This window comes from Gorilla gorilla, chromosome 4 (assembly GCF_029281585.2).
Source record: "Gorilla gorilla gorilla isolate KB3781 chromosome 4, NHGRI_mGorGor1-v2.1_pri, whole genome shotgun sequence".
NCBI classification, from domain to species: domain Eukaryota; kingdom Metazoa; phylum Chordata; class Mammalia; order Primates; family Hominidae; genus Gorilla; species Gorilla gorilla.
Genome location: NC_073228.2, coordinates 141,782,898 through 141,801,213, shown reverse-complemented (window position 1 = coordinate 141,801,213; position 18,316 = coordinate 141,782,898). Strand labels below are relative to the sequence as shown.

At 40.1% G+C, this 18,316-nt stretch overlaps 2 protein-coding genes across 13 annotated transcripts in view; one reads left to right on the top strand and one right to left on the bottom strand.

Moving 5' to 3' along the window:
* PKD2L2 (polycystin 2 like 2, transient receptor potential cation channel) overlaps positions 1 to 17,433 on the bottom strand; it is a 53,342-nt gene extending 35,909 nt beyond the window's left edge. For 6 of the 11 annotated variants that reach the window (XM_055389107.1, XM_055389104.1, XM_055389105.1 and 3 more), the window contains exons 1-5: positions 16,301 to 16,529; positions 14,274 to 14,407; positions 12,281 to 12,537; positions 7,163 to 7,384; positions 434 to 662 (exon numbers count right to left, since the gene is read on the bottom strand). In XM_055389107.1, coding sequence (XP_055245082.1) covers positions 434 to 662; positions 7,163 to 7,384; positions 12,281 to 12,537; positions 14,274 to 14,407; positions 16,301 to 16,529 — 1,071 coding nt within the window. Of the gene's footprint in view, positions 1 to 433; positions 663 to 7,162; positions 7,385 to 12,280; positions 12,538 to 14,273; positions 14,408 to 16,300; positions 16,530 to 17,367 lie in introns of those variants that run through there. The other 5 variants (XM_004042568.3, XM_055389108.2, XM_019027027.3 and 2 more) reach the window with 3 other exon arrangements.
* A 72-nt stretch (positions 17,434 to 17,505) lies between these two features.
* The window catches only part of KLHL3 (kelch like family member 3), a 276,374-nt gene continuing 275,563 nt past the window's right edge, over positions 17,506 to 18,316 (top strand). The window contains exon 1 of one of the 2 annotated variants that reach the window (XM_055389111.2): positions 17,506 to 17,743. The gene's annotated coding sequence lies outside the window, so the exon portion shown is untranslated. The remainder of the gene's footprint in view (positions 17,744 to 18,316) is intronic. The other variant, XM_004042559.5, reaches the window with a different exon arrangement.

Genomic DNA, 18,316 nt, shown 5'->3' with positions numbered 1-18,316 from the left:
TCTGCTTAGCCTTGTCTTTTGTCTATTTTTTCAAAATTTATTATGAGAAGGAAAACAGATTTAGGCAACATAGATTATTTTAAACAACCTTGCCCCCAAAGACCCGTGACTGGTGAAACTCAAGGCCCTGTAAGTAATACATTTTTTAAGTGGGGGTAGGGAGGCCTACTGTGCACATTAAAGCGTAATATTTCCGGAATCACCTTTCCCTGTAGGTTTACGCTGACCCTCCCAAGGACCAAATCAGAAAAAAATAGATCTCTCCCTTTTGGAGGCACCCATTAGTAGTACTATTCCCAGTTCATTTTATGTTTGATACTTGTAGCTTTCAAAATAAGTCCTGGATGAATAGAAGATTCTGTCTTTTTATACCTCCTTCATTGGTAGGTTCAGATGTGATCCCCTTCAACCATACACATGAATATATACTCACCAGCAAAAGTAGCAATTCTAGCCAGTTCCAAATACTTTTGAAATAGGCAGACTTAAATTCTTTTATTTTTTTGACTTCTTGTGTTGTGAAGACAAAAAGAAAAATACAGAATGTGATTTCACAGGAAGCAATAAAATAGTCATAGTAGCTAACATATCTGAGGAGCTTCACAGAGTAAAACTGCCATGAAGTAAGTATTCCTCCAGTTGCAGGGAATTCTGCCACCAATCTGTAAAATCAGGTTTGTGAAAGCAACTGTTCATTTCAAGCATTTATATTTCAGTACTTAATGTGAAATTTTCAATCAATGATTATGTATGCTTTAATGATAATCAGTTTTTTTTAATAAAGTATTTTTCCTTGGGGAAATAGGTTCAATTTAAACATCTTCTAGATTTACCTATTTCATAGTGGCTCCACTTTTTCTATACCTGAATATTCACAGTGGTCAAAGACCAATGTAAATGAGAAAGCAAGTTGTGATTTTTTCTTCAGACATTCATTCTATTTTGTGTTCAGCTTGCTTGTTCATAACTGGGAATATAATTTATGTCCATAGGAGAATGATATGTTCAAGAAAATGCTATACTGTTAGTTACTGTTATTAGTTAAAACTCTTCCCCAATATACATAATTTTTGAATACTTCAGAGGGAGGACATACATTCTCCCTCTTTAGATTATCAGAAATGCTTCTTGCTTCTAAATGTCAAGGTCACATATTCTGCTAAAGCAAATGTTTTCTGTTGGATGCGGATACAAAGATCTATATGCAAACAGAAGTATAAAAATTAAATTCAACACTACATATAAAAAGATTTTGAGGTTCACTGTATCTCTGGTGTTCTCCACAACTTCTGATAATTAAGAATTGGTGGCAATTTGAGGAACCAGCATTTCTATCACAATATTACAATTTAATTATTCCTACTAAAGATATTAGCAAATGTTGTTGGTACTCTTATAAGGTGCTCCCAAAACAACAAAAACAAAACCTCAGTTAACAAATAAAACTTACATCTTACACATACTAGGCACTGAGTGAAGTGAAGGAAACTCAATATTATGATCTGAAGTGTAGACTAATCAAAAAAGGAAAAATTAATACTCTGTTTAGTTTGCCTGATAATTGTACAAAAATGAAAATAAACGGATAAGGTGTAAGTAATATGCATCTACACAACTACTGATTAGATATGCCAGTTAACAGTTTCAAAGTCTGCTGAAGTTTCTAAAAAATAACATTTTAAAAGGTAACAGAATAAGCATAAAACTTTCAGAGAGGAAATCTGGACTTAATCTGATATTACAAGGGCTTCTTCATGTGACTTAAAGCCAGTTACCTCAATGCTTCCATTCTTGTTTAGGACATAAAAATAATTTGTACTCTTCACTTTATCCTGATCAGGACCGTTGGGAAGGGTGAATGAAGTTGGTAAAAAGCTCTGATTTTCTGAGAGAACTTTAAAATAAAAGGTATAATATCCATTGGCTGCTTAAGGCAGTTCATTTGTTTTATTCATTTTTACATATTTAAAATATGTAAAAGGCCATGGTGTGTTTCACTCTCCCTGTTGCACGGGGAGCAAAATCCCCTAAACTCCAATTCCATATTCCATTCAGGAAAAAATGTAAGACTTACGAGAGAAAAATGGCTCACTGATTTAAAGTAATTTTTTTTTAACTTTTATTTTAGGTTCAGGGGTGCATGTGCGGGTTTGTTATATAGGTAAACTTGTGACTTGAGGGTTTGGTGTACAGATTATTTTTTCACCTGGGTACTAAGCGTACTTCCTGACAGTTTTTTTTCTGAACCTCTTCCTTCCCACCCTCCTCCATCAAGTAGGCCCCAGTGTCTGTTGTTCCCCCTTTTCTGTCCATGTGTTCTCATTATTTAGTTCCCACTTATGAGAACATGCAGTATTTGGTTTTCTGTTCCTGTGTTAGTTTGCTAAGGATGATGGCCTCCAGCTCCATCCATGTCCCTGCAAAGGATATGATCGCATTCTTATTATGGCATAGTATTAGATGGTGTATAGGAGACACTGTTGTTTGCCTCTTTAGCGGTCATTATTCCATTTTTTCTAACAGAATCTTAATTGAATTCAGTCTTTCGCCCATCCCCAGATCACTTAGGGGAAGCTGATTAAATCCCCAGGCAGATCCAATCATGGTAATCCTTTGCTAAGTGTTTGATTCTAGAGCAAATCTTTTGCTAGTGCTTGATTCTGACTCCCATGTTGTTTGAAGATCAACTATATATTGAATTTAAAAAACATCCGAAGCCTTCATATCTGAACCCACCAATGAAGGAGGTATAAACCCTTAATAGGGTTTTTAATTTGTTCATGCTTGTGCTGAGATTAAAATCATAAGGTTTAAAATAAATACAACGTAGGCTGGGCAGGGTGGCTCACGTCTGTAATCCCAGCACTTTGGGAGGCCGAGGCGGGTGGATCGCCTGAGGTCAGGAGTTTGAAACCAGCCTGGCCAACATGGCGAAACCCTGTCTCTACTAAAAATACAAAAAGTAGCTGGGTGTGGTGGTACATGCCTGTAATCCCAGATACTCAGGAGGTTGAGGCAGTAGAATCACTTGAACCCAGGAAGCAGAGGTTGCAGTGAGCTGAGATCATGCCACTGTACTCCAGCCTGGGCAACAAGCTAGACTCCATCTCAAAAATTAAATTAAATTAAAAATAAAAAAATAAAAAATGTAGTTCTACTGTCAATGTGGAAAAGTAACATCACATTGTTTTATTATTTCAAAATTTATTTAGGAACATGTAGATTACATACAATATGTTAGTTTTATATGTTTAAGAATATGTAGTCTCATTTCTTGTCTTTCTGCAGCTACAAAGAGCTATCATTTAGTCTCGATAATTTCCTCCTGTAATCAGATCATTAAAATCTGTTGGTTTCCTTTCAGAATGGCTTCTTTATTAAGTTACCAATTTTTGTCTCAAGAATGAACAATTTAAATTTCAATGTGTAATAGCAGCCAGCATCCCAGAAATGTTAGAGCCTGTGGTATATTGCAAAAATAGCTATAGTTCTTCATATCTTTTTGCCTGGCCTGTCACCCAGGAGAGGGTGTACTGCCCCAGCCCTTGATGCTGGACTCAAACACATGAATTTCTTTGGCCAATGGGATGTTAACAAATATGATGCAAGCAGAAACTTGAAATGAGTTTGTACATTAGAACTTGCTCTTTGGGACCTCTACAACTGCCATGAGAAAGACATGCCTGGGCTAACTTGGACCCAGAAGAAGGATAAGATACATGTAGAGCAGAACCAACTCAAAGACACATGTGTGGGTCCTGCCAAATGGCAGCTATATTGGCAAGCCTAACAGAGATCAGTCAAGCCCAGCTGGATCAACTGAACTCTGTAAACACATGAGAAATATTTATTGTAAGCCACTACACTTGGAGGTGGTTTGTTACCTAGGAAAAGCTAGATACAAGACCCAACTAGGGCCTCAGCTCTTTACCTCTGAATCATTTAGGAGGCTTTTGGTTGTAACCAAAAACCCCAACTTAAATTGGTTTAAACAACAAAGAAATTTATTTCTGTCACATAGCAGCAGTTTCAGAGATACAGCAGACACCATTTGTGGTAAGTTAACAGATCTAGCTCCATTTCTTTGAGATGGCTTCAGTTTTGCCCTCCTTTGTGTTAGCTTAGTATCTTACGCTTCCCCAAGATGTCTGTGTACAAGCAGCAACTGTGATTATATGTCACTGATGTCAGTAAAGAGATAGCACCAACCAGAGAAAAAAAAATTATTCCCATTAGTCTAATTGGGTTACCTTAGGTCACCTCCCTAACATGGACCGTGCTAATTGATTTATGCCAGGCCAAACTCACTGCACTCCAGCCTGGGCAACAGAGTGAGACTCAGACTAAAAAAAAATCACAGGGAAGAGAAGATATGTTTACTATACACTAAATGGGTCTTCATAATGGTCTTTATCCTAGTTGCCTTCATACTGAGTAGGCTGAGGAGGAGGAGGGGAAGAGAAAGGGAGGGTCTTGCTGTCTCTGGGTGGCAGAGCGGAAGAGGTGGAGGAGGTAGAAAGAGAGGCAGGAGAGGCGAGTGCATTCAGTGAAACTTTACAGATTTTACATAGTAATTTTTCTGACTTTTTTTTTCATTTTTCTAAAAACGTTTTACACAGTACCATTCCTTCAACCCTTTGCTTTAGTTTCTGTGTCTATATCATTGAAGGGTCCATGTCATAAAAGAAGTCAAAAGCAGTCCTGAATAATCGGAACCCTTCTCCAGATGTCTAATGTCCATTTGTTTTCTGTTCTGTTTCTCTGTTTTCCTTCTCATTATCTGGCACTGATTTGGAAAGTTAATTCCTCTGGTGTGGTGTCCATTAGCTCTTGATTTCTCCAAGATCAGTATCCTGAAACCCTTCACCCTCCCACTTTTTTTTTTTTTCCCATATCCACATCTCTTTCATGATTTCTCTGATTGACTCTGTCATAAATCCTGTGAAGTCATGCACATCTGAACAGTTTTCTCCAGCGGGTATTTGTTGTTTCAGGTTTGATGGTTTCACGGTTTTTAATAACGATGATGGCATCTTCAATAATGCAATCCTTCCACACTTTCATGGTGTTCTCTCTGTTGGGGTTCTCTTCTACAGTGTCGACAATCCTTTCTAAAGAGTACTGTGTGTTATGAGCCTTAAAAGTCCTCATGATCCCCTGATCTAGAGGCTGAATTAGAGATGTTGTGTTTGGGGATAAGTAAACCACTGGAAAAAGCATCAATGGAACCATTGTAGAAAAAGAGTTCTCATTGTCCAGGCCTTCTTGTTGTACAACCAAAAGACTGGAAGCTGGTGTTTATCTTTTCCCTTCAAGGTTAGGGGGGTTAGCAATTTTATAGATAAGGGTAGTCCTGATAATAAACCTGACTTCATTTGCACAAAACAGTAGAGTAAGCCTATTCCTTCCTGCCTTAAATCCTTCTGCTTGTTTCTCTTCCTTATTAATCAATGTTCTTTGTGGCATTTTTTTTTCCAGAATAGGGCACTATTGTCTGCATTAAAAGCCTGTTCAGGCAGATATCCTTTCTCCTCAATGATTTTCATAATGACGTCTGCTATATTGTCTGCTGCCACTTGCTTGGCAAAAGCTACTTCTGCTATCTTGACATTTTTGAAAGTGAAACCTCTTTCTAAAAGTATCAAACCAACCTTTGCTGGCATTAAATTCTCCAACTTTAGATCCTTCACTTTCCTTTTACCAGTTGTCACATGATGACTTTTCTTTCTTTCTTTCTTTCTTTCTTTCTTTCTTTTTTTTTTTGAGACGCAGTTTTGCTTTTGTTGCCCAGGCTGAAGTGCAATGGCGCTATCTCGGCTCACCACAACCTCCGCCTCCCAGGTTCAAGCGATTCTCCCAGCTCAGCCTTCTGAGTAGCTGGGATTACAGGCTGTGCCACCACGCCCGGCTAATTTTGTATTTTTATTAGAGATGGGGTTCCTCCATGTTGGTCAGGCTGATCTCAAACTCCTGACCTCAGGTGATTCTCCCACCTCGGCCTCCCAAAGTGTTGGGATTACAGGCGTGAGCCACCGTGCCTGGCTGACTTTGCTTTTTAAAAATCGTATTAGAATCTAAAGGTATGCCTTTCTTACAGCAATCCTGCATTCCCACAGAAGCTGCATTTTCAATGAGATAAAAAGGTATTTTGCAAAAAGTGCAAGATTTTCACATCTGCTGGCAGAGCTGCAGCAATGGCTTCATGAATTTCACATAGAAGCTGCATTTTCAATGAGATAAAAAGGTATTTTGCAAAAAGGGCAAGGTTTTCACACCTGCTGGCATAGCTGCAGTGATGGCTTCATGAATTTCCTTTCCTTCCCCCTGCTTCCAGGGCAATGGTCCTTAGTCTCTGGATTCATTTATCTTGAAATCGTGGGCAACTGCAGCTGCAGACATCAATTTATGATACATATCAAGTAATTCAACTTTCTCTTTTAATGTCATGATATTTCTCTACTTTGTGGGAGCACCCCCAGTATCACTAGTGGCACTTTGTGTGGGTCCCATGGTGTTACTAAAGGTTCATGATATTGCACTAAATACGATAAAAAACACACGAGAACTATAAGAGATCACTTTTTTACTGAGATACACAATTTACTGGAGAGACAAACTGCTTATGTGAAGATGGTGAGCATCACACGACACTTTAAATGGATACTCATGACACTAGAGTTCACTGCAATAGCAACAGGAGATGGCTACAAAATTCTTACACTAGTACAGTATGTACTCTAATTTTATGCAGTTATGATATAGTACTACATCTTTTGTTTACATTTTTCTTGACTGCAAATGGTGCCATATGTTTATGTGCATAAGTTTTGGCAAATTTTAACTTCTTATAATAGATTTGTGTATACTTTGTGATAGTAAACAATAAAATAGATGAGTATCTACAGGTATTTTATGCATTCATGACATGCCTAACTTTTTCTTAATTTTTTTTCAGTATTTCTAGGTTACACGGTTTGTCTGGGAGTTTTTTCAAATTGTCACAAAGGTTCAAAACATTTTCCAATATATTTACTGAAAAAAATCCATATCTAAATGGACCTGTGCAGTTCAAACTCATGTGGTTCAAGGGTCAACTGTACTAATAAAGAAGTTTTGTAGGCCATTGACCACTGTCTATGAAAAAAAGTTTTGAGTCACTCACCTGATAATACAAAATAGATTTACATTAGCATTATATAAGGAAAAATCAATAAAAATAACTCTAGTCCCTCTTGTGATCCAGCTGTTCAGTCGAAGGTCAATGAACTTGTTTTTGGTTTCAGATTTCGATTTCGATAAAGTGAAAATGTATCCCCCATTTCGGTAAACACCAAGAAATCCCCAGTGCCAAGGGGAGTTGGTATTAGAAGTAGAATATCTCCATCTGTTACACATAAAAAGAATAATGGTGAAATGACAAAGCCCAACTGAGAAGTATTCTAAGAATTTAAATCGATCTTTGGTTCAAAAGTAGTAGTTTTTTGGCCGAGTGCGCTGGCTCATGCCTGTAATCCCAACACTTTGGGAGGCCGAGGTAGGCGGATCCCTTGAGCCCAGGAGTTCGAGACCAGCCTGGGCAATGTGGTGAAACCCTATCTCTACAAAAAATACAAAAACTAGCCAGGCATGGTGGCATGTGCCTGTAGTCCCACCTGCTCAGGAGACTGAGGTAGGAGGATTGTTTGGGCCCGGGAGGTTGAGCTGCAGTGAGCTGTGATCATGCCACTGCACTCCAGCCCAGGCAAAAGAGCCAGACCTTGTCTCAAAACAAAAACAAAACCAAAAACAAACAAAAAACCAAAACAAAAGTAGTAGTTTTTTAAAAAGCAGTAGTAAATTCATAAGTATTCTAGTAATTTTAAAGCAAGACAATGCATTAAGGATTAAAGGATTACGATTTAATTAAGATTCAATGTAGTTTTTACTTTTTAATGCATATGGTGGGCAACACCACTGGACTAGGTGCTATGAGATAATTTTTCAAAAATCCATAACTTTTCAAAAATTAGCTGGGCATGGCAGCACATGCCTGTAGTCCTCGTTATTCAGGAGTCTGAAGCAGAACTGCTTGAGCCCCGGAGTTCAAGGCTGCACTGAGCTATGATTGCACTACTGCACTCCAGCACTCCAGCCCGGGTGACCAAGTAAGACCCTGTCTCAGAAAAAAAAAAAAAAATCCATCTGTTAGCTGTGGTAGCATATGCCTGTAGTCCCAGCTACCCAGGAGGCTGAGATGAGAGGACTGCTTGAGGCCAGGAGTTTGAGGCTGCAGTGTCGATGATGGTGCCTGTGAATAGTCCCTGCACTGTAGCATAGGTCACATAGTGAGATCCCATCTCTAAAAAAAAATCCATCTGTTGTCTCAGGGAGCTTAGAATCTAGAAAATGACGACTGTTGTTTTTCAACAGGTTGTTTCTGTTATGAGATGTTTAGTTTTTGAGTAGGACAAAACTATCAAGAGTTTTGGCTCAGAAATGGGTAAAAAAGGTGCTTCATAATCTGTCTTGTAAATGTAACATATTGTTTATAAATGCTCAATAAAAACTTTGTTACAATGTCCATGTTGTTACCTAGATATTTTAATGAAAGTACATAAAATCAAAGTAAACTGTGTATAACTAAATTTTGGACCCCGTGCAATGGCTCATGCCTGTAATCCCAGCACTTTGGGAGACTGAGGTGGGCGGATTACTTGAGGCCAGGAGTTTGAGACCAGCCTGGCCAACATGGTGAAACCCCATCTCTACTAAAAATACAAAAATTAGCTGGGCGTGGTGGCGCATGCCTGTTATCCCACCTATTTGGGAGGCTTAAGCATGAGAATCTCTTGAACCCAGGAGGCGGGGGCTGCAGTGAGCCAAGACTGCACTACTGCACTCCAGCCTGGGTGACAGAGTGAGACTCTGTCTCAAAAAAAAAAAAAAAAAAATTTTTTTTTTAATTTCTTCTTTTTATTTTTTAACTTAATTACAGGATATCCAAAAAAAGAAAGCTTTGATTCCTCATTTCAGTCTTTCTATTCAGTTCCCCAAAAACAGATTTGAAAGGTTATTCAAAGATGCACTGCTTAAACCTGTTCTACTAATAACACTATGTTTCAGCAGGGAGGGAAAGAGACACCACTAGGAAAAAGTACCTATGTTTTAATGAAACTTCTGTAGTTGTATTTTTGAGTGTTTTCCACACATGACTATTAAGTGGAAACAGGAAGATCTGTTACACCAGATCTCTCCTAGCTTCCAATTTTTTGTTTTTAATTAGTGAATTTTACATTTTAGACAAGCACAAATTGATTCTTTTTTCATTGTTGAGGATTAACAGATATTAATTCACAATTCCAGTATAGAGATTATAAAATAAACCTAATTGATAGTGTTAATTTTGGTATTTAATAAAGTATTTGTACTTGTTATGAGAATTTGGAATATTAAAATACTTAAAAGATTAGTCTTAGGATTCCAATTTAAAAGGTGTAAATAATTGCTTTATCTTGTAATTTGGGGTTGAAAGAAAGTGAATAGTACTGTAATAGTTAAGAGAATGGGCTGGGTGTGATAGTGCACACCTGTAATTCCAGCACTTTGGGAGGCCGAGGCGGGTGAACTGCTTGAGCCCAGGAGTTTGAGACCAGCCTGGGCAACATGGTGATATCCCATTTCTGCAGAAAACACAAAAATTATCTGGGTGTGGTGGCATGTGCCTGTAGTCCCAGCTACTTGGGAGGCTGAGGCAGGAGGATTGCTTGAGCCCCGGAGGTCAAGAATGCAGTGAGCTATGATCTTCACTGAACTCCAGCTTGGGCAACAGAGCAAGACCCTGTCTCAATAATAATAATAATAATAATAATAATAATAATAATAATGTATCATCATACTTATGAATGTATTCGATTTATAAGAATCATACAAGTCCTCAGGAACACTACAAACTCATACAAAGAAGAAACAAGTTAAAAAAAAAAAACCCAGCAATGATTAATCCTGGGAGTTCAAGACAGGTTGTTCAAGAAAGGAAATATAATCACTATTCATATTTATAATATAAACATTGACTAATGATTGACAATAATTATGATATAACTATATTGAGATGCTAAGAGGAACAGGAAGAGTGTGTGTAGAGGGGTAGCATAAGAGAGCTATATGACGGATCACCTTCCAAGACAGAAAAACAATACAGGCCAGGCGCAGTGGCTCACACCTGTAATTCCAGCTCTTCGGGAGATCAAGGCAGGAGGATTACTTGAGACCGGGAATTTGAGACCAGCCTGGGTAACATAGAAAGACCCTGTTTCTACAAAAAATGAAAAAACTAGTCGGGTGTGGTGGTGTATTCCTGTAGTCCTAGCTGCTACTCAGCAGACTGAGGCAGGAGGATTGCCTGAGTCAGGAGTTTGAAGCTGCAGTGAACAATGATTACACCACCGCACTCCAGCCTGAGAAAGAGAGTGAGATCCTGCCCCTAACGAAAAAACCAAAACCAAAACACAACTGTAAAATCAAGTATAAGGTAGCAGTATGAGGATGTAATTTAGAAAGACAAAGTATATACCAGAAGAAACAACTATAAAAGAGTTAAAAGTAGCTGCTTCTGGAGAGTAGAAATTATGAGTAGGAAAGGGTAGGCCTTTGTAGATATTTGTATCACTTTAATAAATATCAAATTACAAAAAATGTTTATTCTCTTCTCCCTATAATTTTTTTTTTTTTTTGAGAAGGAGTTTTGCTCTTTATTGCCCAGGCTGGAGTGTAGTGGTCCGATCTTGGCTCAATGCAACCTCTGCCTCCTGGGTTCAAGCGATTTTCCTGTCTCACCCTCCCAAGTAGCTGGGATTACAGGCATGTGCCACCATGCCTGGCTAATTTTTGTATTTTTAGTAGAGATGGGGTTTCACCATGTTGGCCAGGCTGGTCTTGAACTCCTGACCTCAGGTGATCCGCCCGCCTCGGCCTCCCAAAGTGCTGGGATTACAGGTGTGAGCCACCACACTTGGCCTTTTTTTTTTTTTTTTTTTTTTTTTGAGACTGTGTCTCACACTACCGTCCAGGCCAGAGCGCAGTGGCATGATCTCAGTTCACCACAACCTTTGCCTTCTGGGTTCAAGTGATTCTTGTGCCTTAATCTCCTGAGTAGCTGGGACTACAGGTGCTTGCTACCACACCTGCCTAATTTTTGTATTTTTAGTAGAGATGGGGTTTCACCATGTTGGCCAGTCTGGTCTCAAACTCCTGAACTCAAATAATCCACCTGCCTCAGCCTCTCAAAGTGCTAGGATTACAGGTGTGAGCCAATGGTTTTCATAAGGCTCTAAAAGCACAAAGTGTGCACTGCACTGATACCAGCAGCTTCTGTGTCAAGGAGAGGCAGTGCCAGTGGCACTGTGTTTTCACATTTCCTTCCTTTTTTTTTTTTTTAGGGACAAGGTCTCCCTCTGTTGCCCAGGCTGGAGTGCAGTGGTGTGATCATAGCTTGCTGCAGCTTCAACCTCCTGGGCTCAAGTGATCCTCCTGGATCAGCCTCCCGAGTATCTTGGACTACAGGTAAGCAAGCCCCACCACACCTGGCTAATTTTTAAATTTTCTATAGAGACTAGGTCTCAGTATGTTGCCCAGACTAGTCTCAAACTCCTGCCATCAAGCAATCCTCCTTCCTGGGCTTCCCAAAGTGCTGGGATTACAGGTGTGAGCCACCATGTCTGGCCTCACATTTTCAATATAAAGTGTACACATGAGTCTACACCAGCACTAGCCTCAGTCACTTTGAAACACAATGGCCATAGCATCTTTGTAAAGCATCATCAGATGCAGTCCCTGTAGAGCATAACTGCCCCATTTTAGTAGGGGCAGCAACAGAAAAAAATCACTGAAGGAAGCCAGAATGAGAGAGGAGGAAAGTGACAGAGCACACCTAAGACACCCACTAAGGATCCCAGATTGTCTTGGGGATGTGTTGTGGGCATCTAGCCACAGCCAGAAAAGCAGATTAATTGACCATTTTAGAAGCAAAAATGGATGCTTTGCCCTGTGTCCAATATGACTAAGCAGTTCATATACCAAAGTCAGAAAAAAGAAAACACTTTGCATCCTAAAGTAAACAAAAAATAATAGGTTCACCCTTCCTTTTCTAAACACTGCTATCTCCACATCTTCCTTTTTTACTATTGTTGAAACAGTTTCCTTACCCTTCCAGGACCCAGCTGGTGTTACTTGGAAGACACATATCTAAAAGATACAACAGTAAATGCTAGAAAAAGTTACAGTATAATTTTATGCTACTTACTCAGTATTAATTTGAAGGCCAAAATTAGAGAGGTCTTCATTTGCAGAAGTATATTTGCCATAACATTCACTCATCAAAGACTGAAAAGATGAATAGACTTTGCATGTGTTGTTGCGGACTTTTAGTTGACGAACTCTGGGAACTCCTAGAAGTATATTTTCATAGTAGATGCGACTGCTGTTCTTTAAATTATACAGCTGGTGGTTATTGTACCATGAATCCCAGTACAGACCTTCCAAAAGGGGTCCTTCCATAAACTCCACAGAGAAAAACAAATGTCATGGGAAAAATATTTTAATGTCAATAGAATCTACATTCATAACATTATGCATAAGAGATTTTGAGTATGAAAATCAAACTATTGACCAAGCTACCATTAATGGTAATGGTAATGCTAATGAAGCTACTGTGGATGGTTAACACTCATTAGGCACGTACTGTGTACTAGGCACTGCTCTAAGCACTTTACAAGCATTAACTTATGGAATCCCATAGCCCTTCTCTCCTTATATGAGTAAATCGAAAATTTTCTTCCAATACATGAGTATCAGAGCTGGTCATAGCCACACATCATGATTTCACTCCAAAGTTGTCTGTATCCCTCCTCCCAACCCTCCTCCCCGACTCTGGCCATGGTGCCTGCTACTCCTGGCTCTGGCCCTTGCTGATCGTTCTAAGATGAACCCAAGCCCAGGGTTCATTTACTTCCTCCCTTTGTCTTCTCTGCCATTGGCCACATACATGCTTCAGAAAACACAATAACAAAGTGGCAAGGTGACCTCCACCTCTTTTATTATTGTTTCCTATTTCACCTAGCCTAAACCAACCGTCTAGGATCATTTAGCCCTCATCTCACACTTGCCCTCTTCCAGGAAATGACCCTGTCTCCTTGATAAGTTTCAAATTCCTGCACAGCATTCATGATATGAACTCTGTCCAATTCATAATTTGGCCTTTTCCACCTCATCTTCCATATGCTCACAATACCAAACATAGCTCCACATGTAGAATTACTTATAGAACATATTGTTCCTTCTTCCTAAAATACCCATCCCTGATTCATGCTTCAAAATGCAACCAAACTGTCATCACCACTGGAAGCCTTCTCTGCCTTGTCCTTATATGCCCCAATGTGCATATGCCAGGTTTTGAGACCTGGGATAGCTGAAACTGCTGTCCCCTTAACTGTTCTTTCCTCATAATGTGAGCATGTTGCTATGTTAAATGTAATGGAAAAAGCAAGTCTATTCCACTGCTGAAGGAATGATTCCCTTACGTAAGTAAAAACACCATGAAATTATATTCTTATATGTACATTTTATTATATACTGTACCTTACTGTAACACATATAAACAGTAAAGGTTTTATGCCAAAACCACATATATTACACTTTCTGGGCAATTAAAGAAATTTTTAAGAGTAAATTTCACTATACACAACTATAGACTAGATCCTAACCCTCACATAGTACATGCAAGTCTTCTATTTAACAAATGAAATGAGAATGTCTAAAAAAATAAAAAAAAAATTTTTTTTTGAGATGGAGCCTAGCTCTGTTGCCCAGGCTGGAGTGCAATGGCATGATCTTGGCGCACTGCAACCTCCACCTCCCGGGATTACAGGTGGCTGTCACCATGCCCGGCTAATGTTTGTATTTTTTAGTAGAGACAAGGTTTCACCAAGTTGGTCAGGCTGGTCTTGAACTCCTGACCTCAGGTGATCCACCCACCTTGGCCTCCCAAAGTACTGGGATTACAGGCGTGAGCCACCGTGCCTGGCCAAAAAAATTTTTTAAAAAATTACAAGAACAGTATCAAACTGAGAACACAGGCTCTCAAAAACACTTACTGGTTGGTTGTTTCTAATAGTTTAAAGAAATGACATTTATTTTTATTCATTTCTTCAAAAGATATTCATTGAGTGCCCACTATGTATGCCAAGGGTTCATGGACTACCTAAATCTACTTCATCCACAGTCACAAGATACTTTACCTTCCAAAAATCAGTTATGCTGCGAATGGACTTAAAGTTGGTTCTTTCTTCACCAGGCACAGAAGTGTCCAAAAATAGAGATGACATAACCTTGTTTAAGTAATACATATGTGGGTTTACCATCCCAAAAGTCACTAAGGAGAATAATTTTTTGTTTAATAATTTACATTTAAAAACTCAGCTTATCAGGATTAAAAATGTTATATTGTTTCTCAATTTTGAAAATTAAACTTTATTATTTTATCTAATTATAAAAGTAATAATTTAAAAAATCTAAACTAGAAATATAAAAAGTAGGATGTGGTTTCTAGAATGAGTTTGGCAAATGTTCTTCATGCATACACATTTATAAAGAAAATAATTTCATCTTTACAAAAATGAGGACACATTATACACAGTATTCTGCAAGTTGACTTTTTCTCTACATGAGAGTAAGGCAATATAGTATGGTGAGTGGTTAAGGTTACATGGACTTTGAATTCAGACAGATAAGGGTGTGAGTCCCATCACAGGGATAGTATCTCTTATCCCCTAGTTTTGTTGTGAGAAGTGAGATGATGCACACAGAACATTTTAAACTGTGTTTTGGCACACGATGAGTTTTTAAAAATATTAACTAGTGGCAGGGCGTGGTGTTGCACCCATAATCCCAGAACTTTGGGAGGCTGAGGTGGGTGGATCACCTGAGATCAGGAGTTTGAGACCAGCCTGACCAACATGGTGAAACCCCCGTCTCTACTAAAAAAATACAAAATTAGCCGGGCGTGGTGGCACAGGCCTGTAATCCCAGCTACTCCGGAGGCTGAGGCAGGAGAATCGCTTGAACTCAGGAGGTGGAGGTTGCAGTGAGCCACTGTACTCCAGCCTTGGTGACAGAGCGAGACTGTCTCAAAAAAAAAAAAAAAAAAAAGGAAAAAAAATCACATTATAAATGGAGATTCAGGTTGCTGTATTATATTAAAAAAAGTGTTCTTTAAAAATCTCTGGATAATGGGATTATAAATGATCTTTTTACTTACATTTTTACATTTTCCAAATGTTCTGTAGTAAGCATGTAGTTTTCATAACCAAGCTTTTATAAAGCAGTCTAAGATATCTTAATTTATAAAGTTGCCTACAGTTATCTTTTTTTTTTTTTCCTTGGGACAGGGTCTCAGCCTGTCACCCAGGCTGAAGTGCAGTTGTTGCAATCACAGTTCACTGCAGCCTCGACCTCCTGTGCTCAAGCAATACTCCACCTCAGCCTTCTCAGTAGCTAGGACTACAGGGGTGTGCCACCACACCTGGCTAATTTTATAGTTGTCTTTTCAATCAAGAGCAGACTCAAACTCACCCCTACAACACCAATTAATTACTTAATTGCTATACAATTGCCAGTGTGTAGCACATACCAACATGAGATAAATGCTGCCAGTGAGCTTTCATCTACTGTTATGTTGGGTGCCATCGACAAATGCTCTTTAATACTCCTCTTTGCATATTAAGCCAATGCTATTGACCCACAGGTAGGAGGAATGCAGGTTGAGATGTTTTCCCAGTCCTCCTTAATTATTTGCATTGACTCAGCACAAACATATTTTTTTAACTGCAATAGGTCAGTGAAAAGAACCAAGCTAACGGCAGACACCAAGATGAACTTTGGCCTCATTTGTACTTTGATTTATGAAACTCAGCTGATGTGTCTATATGACTCTAAACAAAATCAAATTGCAGTTGCCAACCCAAGGGATGAATTATGTTCAAGACAGAACTGCCAAATGAAAGGAATAATTCTAATTCAATCAGTATTGGCTATGGAAGCTTCTTACATTTGCGATGTAAAATTTTGCCCCTTAAGAACTGAAAATAGTCAATTTCTAAATGCAATGAATCCAAATGAATTTAAAATTATGTTTAAACGTGTCACTGTATTTTGAGTTTTAGTAGCCTGACAGCCTGTGGTTTTGAAGTTTGTATGTTTTATTTTTCATCTCCACATTTTAACTTCTTAGTTCAAACAAACAGCATCTTTATATCTGTGTACTTACATATACATAGGTTTATTAAAAAAATAAAGTAGAGTAACAATTCCTGAAGTGTGGTTGTAATTTCTACTTCCTTTCTGTAATGCAACTTATGTTTCGAAGCCCCTGTGAGATATAAGACAAAATTTTTCTTTACATTATTATGTAATTTATAAGTGACAACAATGGAAAAACCACAGCCACTTTTAGTCCTTACACTGCGGGGAGGAAAGCTACAATAGCTTCTGGCCATTTTTCAATTCTTAGTTTTACGAGGCAGGGATAATTTTTCTACTATATACTATTAATAATAGATTTTTTTTTTGAGACGGAGTCTAGCTCTGTCGCCAGGCTGGATCCAGTTCAGTGACGCGATCTCGGCTCACTGCAACCTCCGCCTCCCGGGTTCAAGCGATTCTCCTGCCTCAGCCTCCCGAGTAGCTGGGACTACAGGCGCGCGCCACCACGCCCGGCTAATTTTCGTATTTTTAGTAGAGATGGGGTTTCACCATGTTGGCCAGGATGGTCTCGATCTCTTGACCTTGTGATCCGCCCGCCTCGGCCTCCCAAAGTGTTGGGATTACAGGCGTGAGCCACTGCGCCCGGCCACTAACAGATTTTATATCATGATGTCTTCTCGCCAGTCTTAAGATGAAAAAGCAAAATACGAAACAAGTAAAACCTCTCATCTGTCCTAACCGTTTTCTCCACCCTCAATACAGCTTCTTGGGAAGGCTGGTTTCTGCTGGACGGGGGGAAAACACCCCGGCTTGAATTCTGTCAAGGTCACGACTCCCCAGATCAACCAAGGACTTTAGAGACCGGCCTAGCGACGGTCACTCGACAGCAGGTGACAACGCCCAGCTCGAGCCTCCGGCAAGAGGCGAGCGCCACCTCGCTCAGGGCTTCAGTTTTCCCGTCTGTGCAATGGGACCATCCGTCCCTCTCCGCTTCCCCAGGGGAGGCTGTGAGGGCTAAAGGTGTCGGCAGTCACATCTCTCAAACTAATTTGGGGTCGCAGAGTTCCTTTCAGGGTGTCTGGAACTGCCAAATCGCCCCTGTCCCTCCCACTCCTTAAGAGGACCCCTCACCGCCTCGGTGCCACCGTGACGCCTCAGCCATGGCGGACCTGCACTACACCGCCCGTTCGTTCGCCTGAGGCCGCGGCGCTTGCGCGCTAGTCTTGCGGCGCGCGCTGCCCGGCTCTGACGCCTGCGCGAGCCCCCAGCTCCTCCAGGGCGGCGAGCTACTCGACAAGTCGTCAGCGCGGCTGCGCCGCAGGAGCCCGGGAGGCCTTTCGCCCGAGGCGGGCTGCGGGCTGCGGGGGTCTGGTGCGGAGGGCCAACTTCTGGGAATAACCTGGCTGTGGGCTTAAAAATCGTAGTCATTCATTATCACGGGCTTCTCTCTCTCGAATACCTTTAACATTTATCGCCTTGTTAGTCTCCACATCCACCTCCATGAAAGGTAGGTATTTTTGTCCTCATTTTAGGCCTGAAACCGAGAAGCTGAGAAATGAAATAATTCACTGGAAGTTGGGGCCAAGTCTGTTTGATGCCCAAGCCCAAATTCCTAACCGTGACCCCACGCTGCTGCTGCTGCTGCTACTTGCAGAAACTGGTTATTAACCGAGAGCTGTTGCTGGAAGTAGCTTCCACTCCCCTGCCCCCCTGATGTAAAAATAGATGAAAAACTCTGCAGTGATTATGTGAAAGGGCAGGCCGACACAGGAGTCCTGGGGCCCAGACCCACATCTGACCCAGAAGCTTTGCAAAGATGAGAAGGTTGGTAAACCAGCTATAGAAAAGGCCAAACTAATTTGGCTGTAAATTAAGGCAGCCAAAAGCCCTCCAGGATGTAAGACCAGGACGGATTCTCGTGTTGATAAAAAGGAAAATAAAATGGAATCCAGTCCAAAGGCCCCAGGGAAACCTGCAAAGAAAACCACTAACCACTTTTAAAAGTAAAAGATAAAGCCACTTTTGTTATTTCCCTGAAAGAGATGTAGACTGCTGTCGATAAATGCTGTTTTATGTGTAG